We start from the raw sequence: 14,110 nt of genomic DNA, 5'->3' as shown, positions 1-14,110 counted from the left end.
TTGCCTTGATTTATGCCATGTTCATACGATATCTGGTTGAATAACAAAATCAAGAGGGGCCCCCAAAAGGCTAGAGGGGGACCCCTGGAGGTGCTCTAAGTGCCTGGTCGGTAATTCATCCCTGATTATTACAAGGTTGAGATAGCTGGCAAGACTAATTTACCTAGGAATATATAACATTTTAACTGATGTGGGCTAACTGAGTGACTGACAACTACTGATGCACTACCAATTTAGAAATTGCAACCTTGTGTATTCTACTACCAACAGTAAATTGAGACTGGATTCCTAAAAAAAATATATAATCATTTTCACGAGGCCCCTTGAGGGTAAGTCCGCCACTGATAACTAAACCATAGGATAAATGGTAAGCCTTCTTGCGTAAACATTTTAATTCATAGGTCTATGATGAACATGAAAGCACTCTCAGATAAGTTTTCAAAGTACTTCATAAATATAAAATGTATTGCCTAGTTGAATAAATAGACATGCTTCTCTGTAATGTCTGAAATATGGAATTATGTTAGACCTCACCATTTCTATATGTATTATGATCAAATTGAACTCAGTGTGCAGACATTGATACCATCATCTGGACTGTTTTACAGAGACATTTAAATCGAACTTGCTTCGGTAAGTTGGTACGTATTCCTTTCAATTTCTAACATCTTTGGCAATATTCAGACACGCAGCACGACTGCAAAGAAGACCACCTGGAACTCGACCACTGTTCCTTGTAAATGACGTCATTACGTCACGCCTGGAAGTAGCCAGCCAAAGAGGGAGTAGTCCACTGTTCAGGCGACCGAAGCTTTTGAATTTAGCTAGGTACTACCACTAATATTAACCTTGTACTATCTAACTTACTAGCTGCTGTAGGCTATTATCAACTAGATCAACAATGTCATTGGCAGACGATGTCGGATGGACATGGTCGCCGGAGGAGACAAAGGCGCTGATCTCCGTATGGTCAAACGAACAGATTCTTCAGAAGATGGAGCAAACGTACAGAAACAAACATGTTTACAGCGAAATTTCGGAGCGGCTAAAGGACATTGGTGTCAAACGGACGTGGAAGCAGTGTCAAAATAAGATGAAGGCCTTGAAGTGGAGATACAGAGAAACACTGAGGAACCCAAGCAGCAGCCGACCGTGTCCATTCTTTTCTGAACTGCACGAATTCCTCGCCGCCATGCCTGACATGCCTGAGTCTAAGGAAACCGACGATGAGGAAGATAATGGTAAGCAAATTGGAATGAGTAGTTTTCAGTGTCACACTATTCATGTGAAAAGATCGGATGTGATTGGTCGAAAGACCAATTGGTGTAAAAATTGGGTTGCCTGTGTAAACCCAGTCACACAGATCGTCTTCCAATAGTTTAAGGATACATTTAGATGGGCAGCCAAATTCAGTTATTTTTTTCCCCACTAATTGATATTTTGACCAATCACATCAGCTCTTCTCACAGCAACTCTTTTACAGAACTGATCTGATTGGTTAAAAGAACAATTAGTGAAAAAAATATCATAATTGGGTTGCCTGTGTAAAGAATGTAACCAGGCTTAATTGCGACCACATATAGGTTCAAAAGAGAGAGCGCTGGCTGGAGGACAAGATTAGTTGAAATGGAAATTCGTCCTCTGTCTTTCCCAATATCCCCCAGACACACACGTTGAGAGGCACAGTGTGCAGCACCCCTGGATTGAGAACAGCTGGGAGAGTTTAAGTGCCTTGCACAAGAAAAACTGAGCCCTGCTGTTAACAAAATAAAATCTGATCAGATTTGGGCAAGGTGGGGAGGTTTAACTTGAAAAAAAATAAAAAATTGTGTCTGAAAACCAAAGCTTCATTATGTTAAATTGACTGCAGTATAGGTTAGTTGTTAAATTGATATGTGTCAAATAAATGCATGTAAGCTGTTATTAAAAAAAATCTTAGTCACCTTCATTCATGTAGTTTAATCATTTCAGTTTCACAGAAGGTGTAGAAGTAGTAACAAACTGTCCAATAGATGGCAAGCTTCTAGGCTACTGTATGGAGTGAGATAGCTGCCAAAAGGTTGAACATACACTACCGTTCAAAAGTTTGGGGTCACTTAGAAATGTCCTTGTTTTTGAAAGAAAAGCAATTTTTTGGTCCATTTAAAATAACATCAAATTGATCAGAAATACAGTGTTGACATTGTTAATGTTGTAAATGACTATTGTAGCTGGAAACAGCTGATTTTTAATGGAATATCTACAGAGGCCCATTATCAGCAACCATCACTCCTTTGTTCCAATGGCACGTTGTGTTAGCTAATCCAAGTTTATCATTTTAAAAGGCTAATTGATTATTAGAAAACCCTTTTACAATTATGTTAGCACAGCTGAAAACGGTTGTTCTGATTAAAAAAGCAATAAAACTGGCCTTTAGACTAGTTGAGTATCTGGAGCATCAGCACTTGTGGGTTTGATTACAGGCTAAAAAATAACTTTCTTCTGAAACTCGTTAGTCTATTCTTGTTCTGAGAAATGAAGGCTATTCCATGCAAGAAATTGCCAAGAAACTGAAGATCGCATGCTCTGCACTTTATTTGGCTAGTAGGCAAATAGTCAAATTAGGGTATAATGACTCTGACTGCATGCCTCCAGAAGGGGTGCTTTTCCTAAGGCTCATGGTGCTGTGGTGCTGCATGGAGATCAAACTCTTTAACTGGGCAGCAGTGTGTCGATGGAGGGAATAGCCTATACGGTGACTACCTAAGACCACTGCAGAGTTATTGTAAAGTGTGAGAATAAGCTTATGCCAGACTATATTTAACCTCTCCCATGTTATTTTCAAAGTCCACATGTTCATGATATTCGTCGCCAGACCCACTGGCTCCAGGTCATCTATAAGTCTATGCTAGGTAAAGCTCCGCCTTATCTCAGTTCACTGGTCACGATAACACCCACCCGTAGCACACGTTCCAGCAGGTAAATCTCTCACTGATCATCCCTAAAGCCAACACCTCATTTGGCCGCCTTTCCTTTCAGTTCTCTGCTGCCAGTGACTGGAACGAATTGCAAAAATCACTGAAGTTGGAGACTTTTATTTCCCTCGCCAACTTTAAACATCAGCTATCTTGAGCAGCTAACCGATCACTGCAGCTGTACATAGTCCATCTGTAAATAGCCCACCCAATCTACCTACCTCATCCCCATACTGTTTTTATTTACTTTTCTGCTCTTTTGCACACCAGTATCTCTACTTGCACATCATCATATGCTCATTTATCACTCCAGTGTTAATCTGCTAAATTGTAATTATTTGCTCCTATGGCCTATTTATTGCCTACCTCCTCATGCCTTTTGGACACACTGTATATAGACTTTCTTTTTTTTCTACTGTGTCATTGACTTGTTTGTGTTATTGGCTTGTTTATTGTTTATTCCATGTGTAACTCTGTGTTGTTGTCTGTGTCAAACTGATTTTGCTTTATCTTGGCCAGGTCGCAGTTGTAAATGAGAACTTGTTCTTAACTAGCCTACCTGGTTAAATAAAGGTGAAATAAAAACATAAAACCCGATTTGATATAAATCATGTCAAATTATTTTAAATTCATATAACCCCCTCCTACAGAATATGCTTTGGCAAAATTTAGTGATGAAATAAATATCTAAATATTGTAATATATTTTGAGTGGAGGAGACTCCAGTGGTCATACATAATTCATAGATTCACCAAAGATCTATTATTGTTCCGTGTTTCATTATTCCTGGTAGATACTGCTGGTTATCTTTCATTATTCCTGGTAGATACTGCTGGTTATGTTTCATTATTCCTGGTAGATACTACTGGATATGTTTCATTATTCCTGGTAGATACTGCTGGATATGTTTCATTATTCCTGGTAGATACTGCTGGATATGTTTCATTATTCCTGGTAGATACTGCTGGTTATGTTTCATTATTCCTGGTAGATACTGCTGGATATGTTTCATTATTCCTGGTAGATACTGCTGGATATGTTACATTATTCCTGGTAGATACTGCTGGATATGTTACATTATTCCTGGTAGATACTGCTGGATATGTTTCATTATTCCTGGTAGATACTACTGGTTATGTTTCATTATTCCTGGTAGATACTGCTGGATATGTTTCATTATTCCTGGTAGATACTGCTGGATATGTTTCATTATTCCTGGTAGATACTGCTGGTTATGTTTCATTATTGCTGGTAGATATTGCTGGTAGATACTACTGGTTATGTTTGCAGACAGAGCCCAGAGAATGGGGTGGTGCAATACTGAATTAGTCATATTTTGATAAGGTGCATGCATGGGGATGTCTACGTAACTTTTTTTTATACTGTGTTATGCTTGTTTGTGTGTGTTATGTTTGTTCAAACTCTGAACGGTATTATTGTATATGTCAGAATTGCAACACAAGATTTGTTCAAGCCTACAATGTTAGTCTGTAATCGTAACATGGTGTTTGTATGTTCACAGATAAAATTTTACGTTTCACGCATGGCTTTTCTTACGATCCTAACGATACATAAGTTCAACCTTTTGGCAGGTATTTCACTCCATACTACTGCCACCCACATTAGGCTACCCAGCAACAAAACCACATGACATGTAAAAGTCTGATAGTCCGCAATCGCAATAAAGGTGGCTTGGAACGTCAACAAAGTGTTTCTTTCCTACCAGGTCGTCCTCTTCCTCTGTCGTCTCTGCGTCTTTTGGTTCCTCCACTGCGGCTGGTGTCCGCAGCTCTATGGCAAGTTGTTCAGCGCAGAGACACAATGGACTACGGGTTGGTGGAGGAGTTTGTAACCACTGTGTTGGAGATAACCCCTGATCTGATGAGTTACAGAGAGAAAGTCCAGCTCATCATGGGGCTGCGAGCACAGGTGAGAAATTAAGAGGGGTGTGGTTGAGGTAGGAAGTTGGGTGACATTGTCCGCATGTAGGATTCCCTTGTGAAAGAGACCTTGGTTTCAATGGGACTCCCCATTAAGGTAAAAATAGAAAAAATCACATCAAAGTTTATTGGTCGCGTCCACAGTTTAGAAGATGTTATAGCGAGTGCAGCGAATTGCATACAGTATGTTACTTGCTCCTAACAATGCAATAAAATATCAAACAAGTACCGTAATTTCCGGACTATAAGCCGCAACTTTTTTCCCACGCTTTGAACCTCGCGGCTTAAACAATGACGCGGCTAATATATGGATTTTTCCCCCTTTAAATTTTTTTTGAAAGGAGATGACCAGTGGTTTCAGTGCACAGGAGGAGGAAGATAGTGACCAATGACTTTCTTGGTAGGCTACTGTTTACTGCAAATCTTTTATTTTCGTTAAAGCCTACTTATTTTTGTTACAAGCCGTGTTTCGTTAAAGCCTGTGTAAAGTTCATTTGTTTCAATGTACTGGTAGGCACCTGCGGCTTATAGACATGTGCGGCTTATTTATGTTCAAAATAATATTTTTTTTTAAATTCAGTGGGTGCGGCTTATATTCAGGTGCGCTCAATAGTCTGGAAATTACGGTACATAAATAATTAAAATGGAATCATGTCTAATCAATCAATGTTAATGTTATATTTCACACACCATGATCATTGTTGAGTCCTCTACAGTAAGGGCCTCTAAAACTAGACCATATTTTTTTGTACTAAGTGGAGGAATACAATATAGCTAATTTACAATGGGTTCGGCAGCAGGAAGGTTGCGCTGGTCCCACGTAACCAATCATTTTTGCTGCTTTCTCTGATCATGCTCTCTGTCACAGTTTCTGTGTTAGCCAAACAGCTGTGGTCTTTTCATGAAAACAAGCGCCCTGTAGGCGTAGCCAATATGGGGACTGAGTGACATGGCTTCACTTGATACAGGCTTTGACTTTATAGTAAATACCACATACTAGAACATTCCTATATCGTACTCACTGCCAGATTGGTTTGCATCCAAAATGTTTCAGTGTTACCTGTTTGTTGTTGACAGCTGGTTCTGGAGTTGTGTCGCTCTGATCATTCAGCCGACCCGGAGACCATCCAGCCACACCTGAGCAGGATGAGGACCTGCATCATCACTCATAGAGAAAAGGAGGTGAGTGCCACTCTGTGATCAAGACTTGTAACTCTGCCGCCCGGGTTAATTTACTGTGTTATGTATACTTTCTGTAGATAGATACAGAGGTGGAGGCATCAGAGTCAAACTTCTTGGAACTCGTCCAAACTCTTCTAGATGACCCACTTGAGAGGGAACACTTCTTCCAGGTTGGTGTGAGAACAATTTTTCTGCTAAACTGACATTTAAATCTGGGAGGTAAACTGAACAGCAGTGCATACACAATCTATTCCACATCCTATTCCATTGAAATCCTTGTTACTGGCTTACTCAGTACTGCTGAACCTCGGCTTGCATTAGCTAATATTGAGTGGACTTGTATAGTTACTAATTATGCATTTATTTAATCTGTTATACTCGACTCTTCTAGGAAGTTTTTCCAGAAGAATTTGGCCCCATGTATGACACAGCACTGCAGACTCTGATGTGGGAGTTCCTCTCCAGGCTGGAGAAACTGCTTCCAACACCAACATTTCAACAGGTATGAGCAATTTGGGAAGAGCCAGCGGTATCAGCCTTGGCTGATTTTTGAATTGATGTTGTCATATTGCTGAGTGTACCATACGTTCTTGTTGTTACTTGGTCAATTGAATTTGTTGCACGTTTAAAACCACCTCCCGTTCTCAGACTGCATCCTGGCTCAGACCTGCCCCCTCTATGCTGAAGGAGTGTGCACAGTCTGTGACTCAACCTCAGCCTTTGAAGACTCTCCTCCACCACCACAGATGCCATGGCCATTTGTTCGCTAATGGTAGGCTTTTTTTCCCCCAGCTCTGTTTTCATAAGTGGAAAATAAACATTGTATTACATTTAAACTTGCTACCCTGAACGGGAACTTTTGCAGAGATGCTCCCATTGTTTGAAAGGGAACCTGGGCGTAAGCTATGGGTGACGCACTGTTTCCATTTTCAAGGTATCGATTTGGTAAACATCTGAGGGATAGGTCTGGAGAAATGTAACCACATATATTCGTAGACGACGCTATGGATGCAAGGACTGACCATCCATGATTCCAAAATGTATCATTTTAACCATGTTGAGGCTATAAAGTGTTTGTTTACAAGTATGTTTACAATAATGGATTAAAACAAGCATATACAGTTCATTCGGAAAGTATTCAGACCCCTTGACTTTTTAAGCGTTTTGTTATGTTACAGCCGTATTCTAAAATGTATTGAATCGTTTTTTTCTCATCAATCTACCCACAATACCCCATAATGTCAAAGCAATAACATGCCTTTAGACTCTTCCTAGAGCTGGCCGCCCGGCCAAACTGAGCAATCGGGGGAGAAGGGCCTTGGACAGGGAGGTGACCAAGAACCCGATGGTCTCTCTGACAGAGCTCCAGAGTTCCTCTGTGGAGATGGGAGAACCTTCCTGAAGGACAACCACCTCTGCAGCACTCCACCAATCAGGCCTTTATGGTAGAGTGGCCAGACGGAAGCCACTCCTCAGTAAAATGCACAGGACAGCCCGCTTGGAGTTTGCCAAAAGTCACCTAAAGACCCTGACTATGAGAAACCAGATTAACCGGCCTGATGAAACCAAGTTTGAACTCTTTGGCCTGAATACCAGGTGTCACATCTGGAGGAAACCTGGCACCCTTTTATTCAGCCACAGGGACTGGGAGACTGGTCCGTATCAAGGAAAAGATGAACAGTGCAAAGTACAGAGAAATCCTTGATGAAAACCTGCTCCAGAGAGCTCAGGACCTCAGACTGGACAACGATCCTAAGCACACAGCCAAGACAACACAGGAGTGGCTTCAGGACAAGCCTCTAAATGTCCTTGAGTGGGCCAGCCAGAGCCCAGACTTGAACCCGATCGAACATCTGTTGAGAGACCAGAAAATAGCTGTGCAGCAACGCTCCCCATCCAACCTGACAGCACTTGAGAGGATCTGCAGAGAAGAATGTGAGAAACTCCCCAAATACAGGTATGCTAAGCTTGTAGCATCGTACCCAAGAAGACTCGAGGCTGTAATCGCTGCCAAAGGTGCTGCAAGAAAGTACTGAGTAAATTGTCTGAATACTTACGTAAATGTAATTTCTTCGGGGGTTTTTTAGACGTTTGCAGAAATTTCTAAAAACCTGTTTTCGCTTTGTCATTTTGGGGTATTGTGTTTTAGATTGATGGGGGAAAAACTATTTTATCAATTTTAGAAGAAGGCTGTAACATAACAAAATATGCAAAAAGTCAAGGGGTCTGAATACCTTCCGAATGCACTGTATATTCTTCAAGAATCAATGAGTATATATCATTAAAGTCACAGGAAGACAAAATATTTGATTTTTTTGGATTTTTTTCCCCCCCCAATGTTTCAGGTCATTCATCTTGTGCTGATGATCGCATCCTCTCTTCACTGTCTCACACATTCTCAGAGAGGGTGGAAATGGACATTGATGAAGCACGCTCACATAGCCAGTCTAAAGCCACATGTGGACCCAGAAAAGAAAGGGACACTTTGATAGAGCAAGATAATGCAGAGAAGGAGCTGGGGATGAGTTTGGACACGGTTAAGAAGGCAGTGGAAATGACAGATAGTTCTTCTCTCCCCATTCTTCGTTCCTTCTATGAGGAGAGACTGCAACATCAGTTGGATTATAATGTTTTACAGGTTGAGATTGTAGATGGAGAAGACATGTCCTCAACGTCATCGATGACAGCAGACGACGTCGGATGGACCTGCTGGACCCCCGATGAGACAACGGCGCTTATCTCTGTATGGTCAGATGAACAGATTCTTCATAAAATGGAGCAAAGTTATAGAAAAAAACATGTGTACAGAGAAATTTCTGAGTGTTTAAAGGACATTGGTGTCAAAAAGACGACGAAGCAGTGCCACAATAAGATAAAAGCTTTGAAGTGGAGATACAGAGAAACACTGAGGAACCCAAGCAGCCGACCGTGTCCATTCTTTTCTCAACTGCACAAATTTCTCGCCGCCATGCCTGACATGCCTGGGTCCAAGGAAACTGTCAAGGTTTCCGATGAAGTCGTGTCTTTGAATCAGGATATAGGGCCTGTGGATGTCGAGTTGGAGCATCTAAATGAGGAAATGGTTTCTAGAAAAGGGAAAGACGAGACCCTCACCAGAGAGCAAACAGAAGAGGGAAAGAGGGATGATGCTTTTTGCAGCCCTCAAAGTGACCGCAAGATGAAAATCCCCCCCAGAAAACTTTGTCGCAAACAGATGGTTGAAGATATGTCCTCAACAACATTGGTAGACAATGATACACGGACCTGGACCCTGGAGGGGACGAAAGCACTGATCTCCGTGTGGTCAAACAAACAGGTTCTTCAGATGATGGAACAGAGTTACCGAAAAAAACATGCGTACAGTGAAGTTTCAGAGCGGCTAAAGAACATTGGCATCAAAAGGACGTGGAAGCAATGCCAATCAAAGATGAAGCACATGAAGCACAGCTACAGACAAGCATTGAGGAACCCAAGCAGTAGTGGCCGAGCAACCTGTCCGTTCTTTTCTGAACTGCACAACTTTCTCGCCGCCATGCCTGACATGCCTGGTTCCAAGGAAACTGTCAAGGTTTCCGATGAAGTCATGTCTTCAGATCAGGATGAAGGGCCTTCTGTGGATGTCGAGTCGGAGCATCTAAATGAGGAAGTGGTTTCTAGAAAAGGGAAAGACGAGACGCCCACCAGAGAGCAAACGGAAGAGAGAAAGAGGGATGAAAGTGACAGCCGAATGAATATTGGAAGAAAACGGGCAGTTGAAGATGTGTCTGATTTGGAACTTCAACCCGTAGTGCCGCAAACCCAAATTGATGACAACCTTCTTGTGACAGGTGAGTAAAACATTTTTAAACAATATATTTATGACATGTATGGAAGTTGTGTGTGTAGAATTAATTCCATGGTTTAAGTTAGGGGTATGGCAGTGTGTGTGTGTAATAACTGGGTTGAGAGTGACATCTCTATCCTCTGTGTCCTTTAACAATGGATCTTCTCTCCTCTCAACACCAGGTGGTGATCCTCGTCCTGTTTCCCATACCACAGGGCAGTGTACTAAAAGAAGCAAACGTGCCAAAATATGCTCCTTATGTGGGAAGAGTTTTGTTGAAGCAAAGGATTTGACAACACACATGAGATCTCACACTGAGCAGAGCCCTCACCAGTGCACCCAGTGTGGGGAAGGCTTTGACCACCCGGACGACTTACAAAAACATTGGCAGAATGATTGTGAGGAGATGATGAAACAGGGGGTCAAGGAACACCAGCATGGAAAGGACAGGATCTCGGGAGAGTCCAGTAATGCAAGTACTGATCCAAAAACATGCCATCTATGCCATGAGACTTTTCAATTTCAGTATATGTTGAGAAGGCATCTTATTGTGTTTCACAAAGGCAGAAGACTTTTTAAGTGTCCTCTTTGTCTGAAGGGTTTTGCCTTCCTCAGTGCTTTGAAGAAACACCAGAGTAACAAAAGAGGTTGTCCTACAAGTGAAGCCGTCAAAAAAAGGAAGGAGTTAGGGTCAAAAAACCCTTATGCCCGCATAACTCCAGGACTTTCCTTAAATACAAATAATTCCAAAACGTGCCCTGTATGCCATGCAACTTTTTCACAAACGTCTAGTTTGAAAAGCCACTATTTTTACCATCATGCCCCAGACAAAAGCCGCTTCAAGTGTCCCCGATGTTTGAAGGCTTTTGTATCCCACAGTCAAAGGAAGAGACACCAGCAGAGCAAAAGAGGTTGTCGGTTAGAGAGAAGTCACAAAAATGGGAGTAGGCCAGCATGGTCGCTGACTCTTAGGGAAAAGAAAAATGAGATTCCTCAGCCTTCCAGTACAGCAACCCAGGAACCAACAACCTCTCAAGTTCCCACCACTACAGCACAGTCCTCTAATAAAAAGACAATTCCCAAAGCATGTCCTGTATGCCAGAAGACTTTTAAATTTGAAGCAACCATGGTAAGGCACATTGCTTCTCACCAAAAGGAAAGTCTCAACAAGTGCCCTGACATTTTGAAGTGTACCTTTTGTGAAGAGATCTTTTCTCAGGGCATGGACCTGAAGAGCCACTACAGTCGTACTCATCAATTTACGGGACCGTTCCCCTGCCCTTCTTGTCAGAAGACTTTTGTTTCATTAACTGAGCTGCGCTTACATCAGAGAAATGAGTCCACTCCTTACCAATGCTCAGTGTGCCAGCGACTATTCCGAACACAGTATACCTTAACTATTCACGAGCGAATTCACACAGGGGAGAAACCGTTCCTCTGCGCTGAGTGTGGAAAGGGTTTCCGGAGTGAAAAACTACTACAATCACACTCTAAGAGTCATGTTGAGGGAAAACCCCACTCTTGCTCCACTTGTGGGAAAAGGTTCCAGAGAAGAGAGCTATTAAAACAACACATGTTACATCACAAAGATGCCGCTTTCATCTGCCCAGACTGTGGGAAGAAGTTTTTTCAGTTGGTATGGTTAAGAAGGCATATGTTAATCCACACTGGCGAGAGACCGTTCCTCTGTGATCTCTGCGGGAAGGGTTTCAAATCTACAGCTGAATTGAGGATACACACCCGGACACACACTGGAGAACGGCCGTTCAAGTGCCAAGAATGTGGAAAAGGTTGTAGGCAGAAGAGTGAGCTGCAGGAGCATCTACGGAGACACACGGGGGAGCGGCCGTATCCGTGCCCCATATGCGATAAACGCTTTTATGTCAGCAAAGATAGAAAACGACATATGCTCATCCATACCGGAGAAAAACCGTTCAAATGTCAAGCATGTGGCATGGCTTTCAACCGTAGAACACTTTTGAGGGTACACCAAAAAAACAAGTTGTGTTTATATAGCCATACAAGTCCCCTACATTATACACCCCTACATTACACATCATTGTAATGTTGGGGATTTGTGGTCCTCGATCAGTGTTTGGATTCATGAAAGTAATTTGTTGTATATTGCTCATTACATTTGAGAGTAGTAATTGTTACGTTACATATTACTCATCATATGAGCGAAACCCCACCGAGGCGCTATGCTCGGTGCTGAATCCTTCATTCACAATCGGCAATTGATAGCCTAATATTGTCACCCATCAGACTATTGCGATTTTAAACTGGTCTGTAGGCGACATCTTTTATATGTGTGAAATTAGTTTTGATCTGCCTTTAGTCAACTGTCAGGTGAAGGAAGGGCAGCGGGGGGAAACTAAGTCCTCCTAAGCAAGGCTAACGAAATGCAAACTACAGTGGGGTCCGAAATGATTGACACCCTTGATAAAGATGAGTAAAAATGACAATAATAAATAATTGAAATACTGAGCTATATTGTATGTAAAAAAAAATTAAAAAAGGGAAATATTATTTTATACAATTGCTCACATGAAAAGATTTTGTTTAACAATTATTTTATTTTATTTTTAAAGGTAGGGGTCAAAATGAATGCCTCGCGTTCATTGCAGATCCTTGATATCCTTCGTCTGCATTTATGGACCGCCCTCTTCAATTCAAACCATAGGTTTTCAATGGGGTTCAATTGCAAAATGGCATTATACTTGGAAAGATGGTTTAATCTGTGGATATTTGAGGCTTGAAGAATGATTGATGGATTGGCCGCTGTGGGTGATAATCCAGCATTTGCAGAAAGAGAAAATTAGGAATATACAGTACCAGTCAAAAGTTTAGACACACCTACTCATTTAAGGGTTTTTCTTTATTTTTACTATTTTCTACATTGTAGAATAATAGTGAAGACAACTACATGTACCGTACATGTGAGTAAAAATAGCTAAATAATTATACATACAGTACCAGTCAAGTTTTGACACACCTACACATTCAAAGGTTTTTCTTTATTTGTACTATTTTCAACATTGTAAAACTAGACATTGACATCAACTATGAAATAACACATGTGGAATCATGCAGTAACCAGCCAAGAGTGTGCAAAGCTGTCAAGGCAAAGGGTGGCTACTTTGAAGAATCTCGAATATAAAATATATTTGTTTAACGCTTTTTTGCTTACTACATGATTCCATATGTGTTATTTCATAGTTTTGATGTTGATGTCAATGTCTTGTCTTGCAATGTGAAAATAAAGAAAAATATTTGAATGTGTAGGTGTGTCCAAACATTTGACTGGTACTGTATGTATAATTATTTAACTACATGTACTGTACATGTGAGTGAAAATAGCTGTTAGTAGAATTATGGTTGTCTATTAGTTTAGTGCAATCGGGAGGGGTGGTAGGGGAATAAATTAAAGGGGATTAGAAAATATGTAAATAATTACATTTATATCATTTTGAATACTAGAATGGTCATGAACCTTCTTATGATGGTTCAAAGGTCAGTCATATTGGTCAGGGAGTTTGTCAACCATGGTTTGCCAGTGCTGTGGTAAGATATTGTGAAGAATTTACCTGCACTGTATTTGTGTTAGCTAGCAAGACAGTTTTAGAGGAATGACTCAATTTTTGTTATTTTTATTAACCGTAAATATGCCAACATTCCATTCAAACAATTTAGTCAATCCACAGCCATACACTGGCTGAAATCAGTTGAGGATAGGACTTAAGCCGAAACCACACAGTGACGCCGTCGACGATGTCAAAATTTGCTTGCGAGAGTAGAGCGCGTCAATTCACATACATTACGTAGAGTATGCCAACTTAATGTCATGAGAATCCACAATAAACGGTTGTATTTTTATGTTCGCTATGTAGCCCTTGTCAATTATTGTTGTGTTCCTTTTTGACTTACTTTATATGTCCTACGGGAGCCACTGTATCCGCCTCCTGTTCTGTTGGGTCACAAGGAGAGCTACCCTACCTACTGTAGCGGTTTATAAAGAATTTAGCTAGTCTCATTCTTTCTACATAACAGTATTCTCTCTCGAACAGAGTTCCAGGAGTTTGCCAGCCATAGCCTGCCTAGGCTATATGCCTGTGTCGAAATTAACAGGTAGGCATAAAGTTATTGTTTTCAAATATGTATTATTGACACTGGCAGCTAAACTTAACACTAAATATACACTTTTTAACTGT

General features: G+C 41.1%; 1 protein-coding gene across 1 annotated transcript; it reads left to right on the top strand.

Annotated features, from left to right (window-relative positions):
• The first annotated feature begins 282 nt into the window (after positions 1–282).
• LOC123723742 (zinc finger protein 227) lies at positions 283–13,780 on the top strand. The gene is made up of 8 exons (XM_014177405.2): positions 283–1,241; positions 4,681–4,883; positions 5,972–6,076; positions 6,154–6,246; positions 6,468–6,578; positions 6,725–6,848; positions 8,422–9,903; positions 10,082–13,780. Exons 1-8 carry the CDS (start codon positions 902–904, stop codon positions 11,962–11,964), a joined length of 4,341 nt encoding a protein of 1,446 aa, XP_014032880.2. The 5' UTR covers positions 283–901; the 3' UTR covers positions 11,965–13,780.
• The last annotated feature ends 330 nt before the right edge of the window (positions 13,781–14,110 follow it).

This window comes from Salmo salar, chromosome ssa27, assembly GCF_905237065.1.
Source record: "Salmo salar chromosome ssa27, Ssal_v3.1, whole genome shotgun sequence".
Lineage (NCBI taxonomy): Eukaryota > Metazoa > Chordata > Actinopteri > Salmoniformes > Salmonidae > Salmo > Salmo salar.
The sequence above is the reverse complement of the archived record's forward strand: the minus strand, read 5'-3'. Positions and strand labels throughout refer to the sequence as shown.

What these genes read in the sequence shown, in the direction of transcription:
- LOC123723742 (XM_014177405.2), top strand. Translation starts at nt 902, where the DNA reads ATGTCATTGGCAGACGATGTCGGATGGACATGGTCGCCGGAGGAGACA. An exon ending in TCATGGGGCTGCGAGCACAG is followed by an intron (nt 4,884 to 5,971) that starts GTGAGAAATTAA and finishes TGTTGTTGACAG; the next exon opens with CTGGTTCTGGAGTTGTGTCG. An exon ending in TCACTCATAGAGAAAAGGAG is followed by an intron (nt 6,077 to 6,153) that starts GTGAGTGCCACT and finishes TACTTTCTGTAG; the next exon opens with ATAGATACAGAGGTGGAGGC.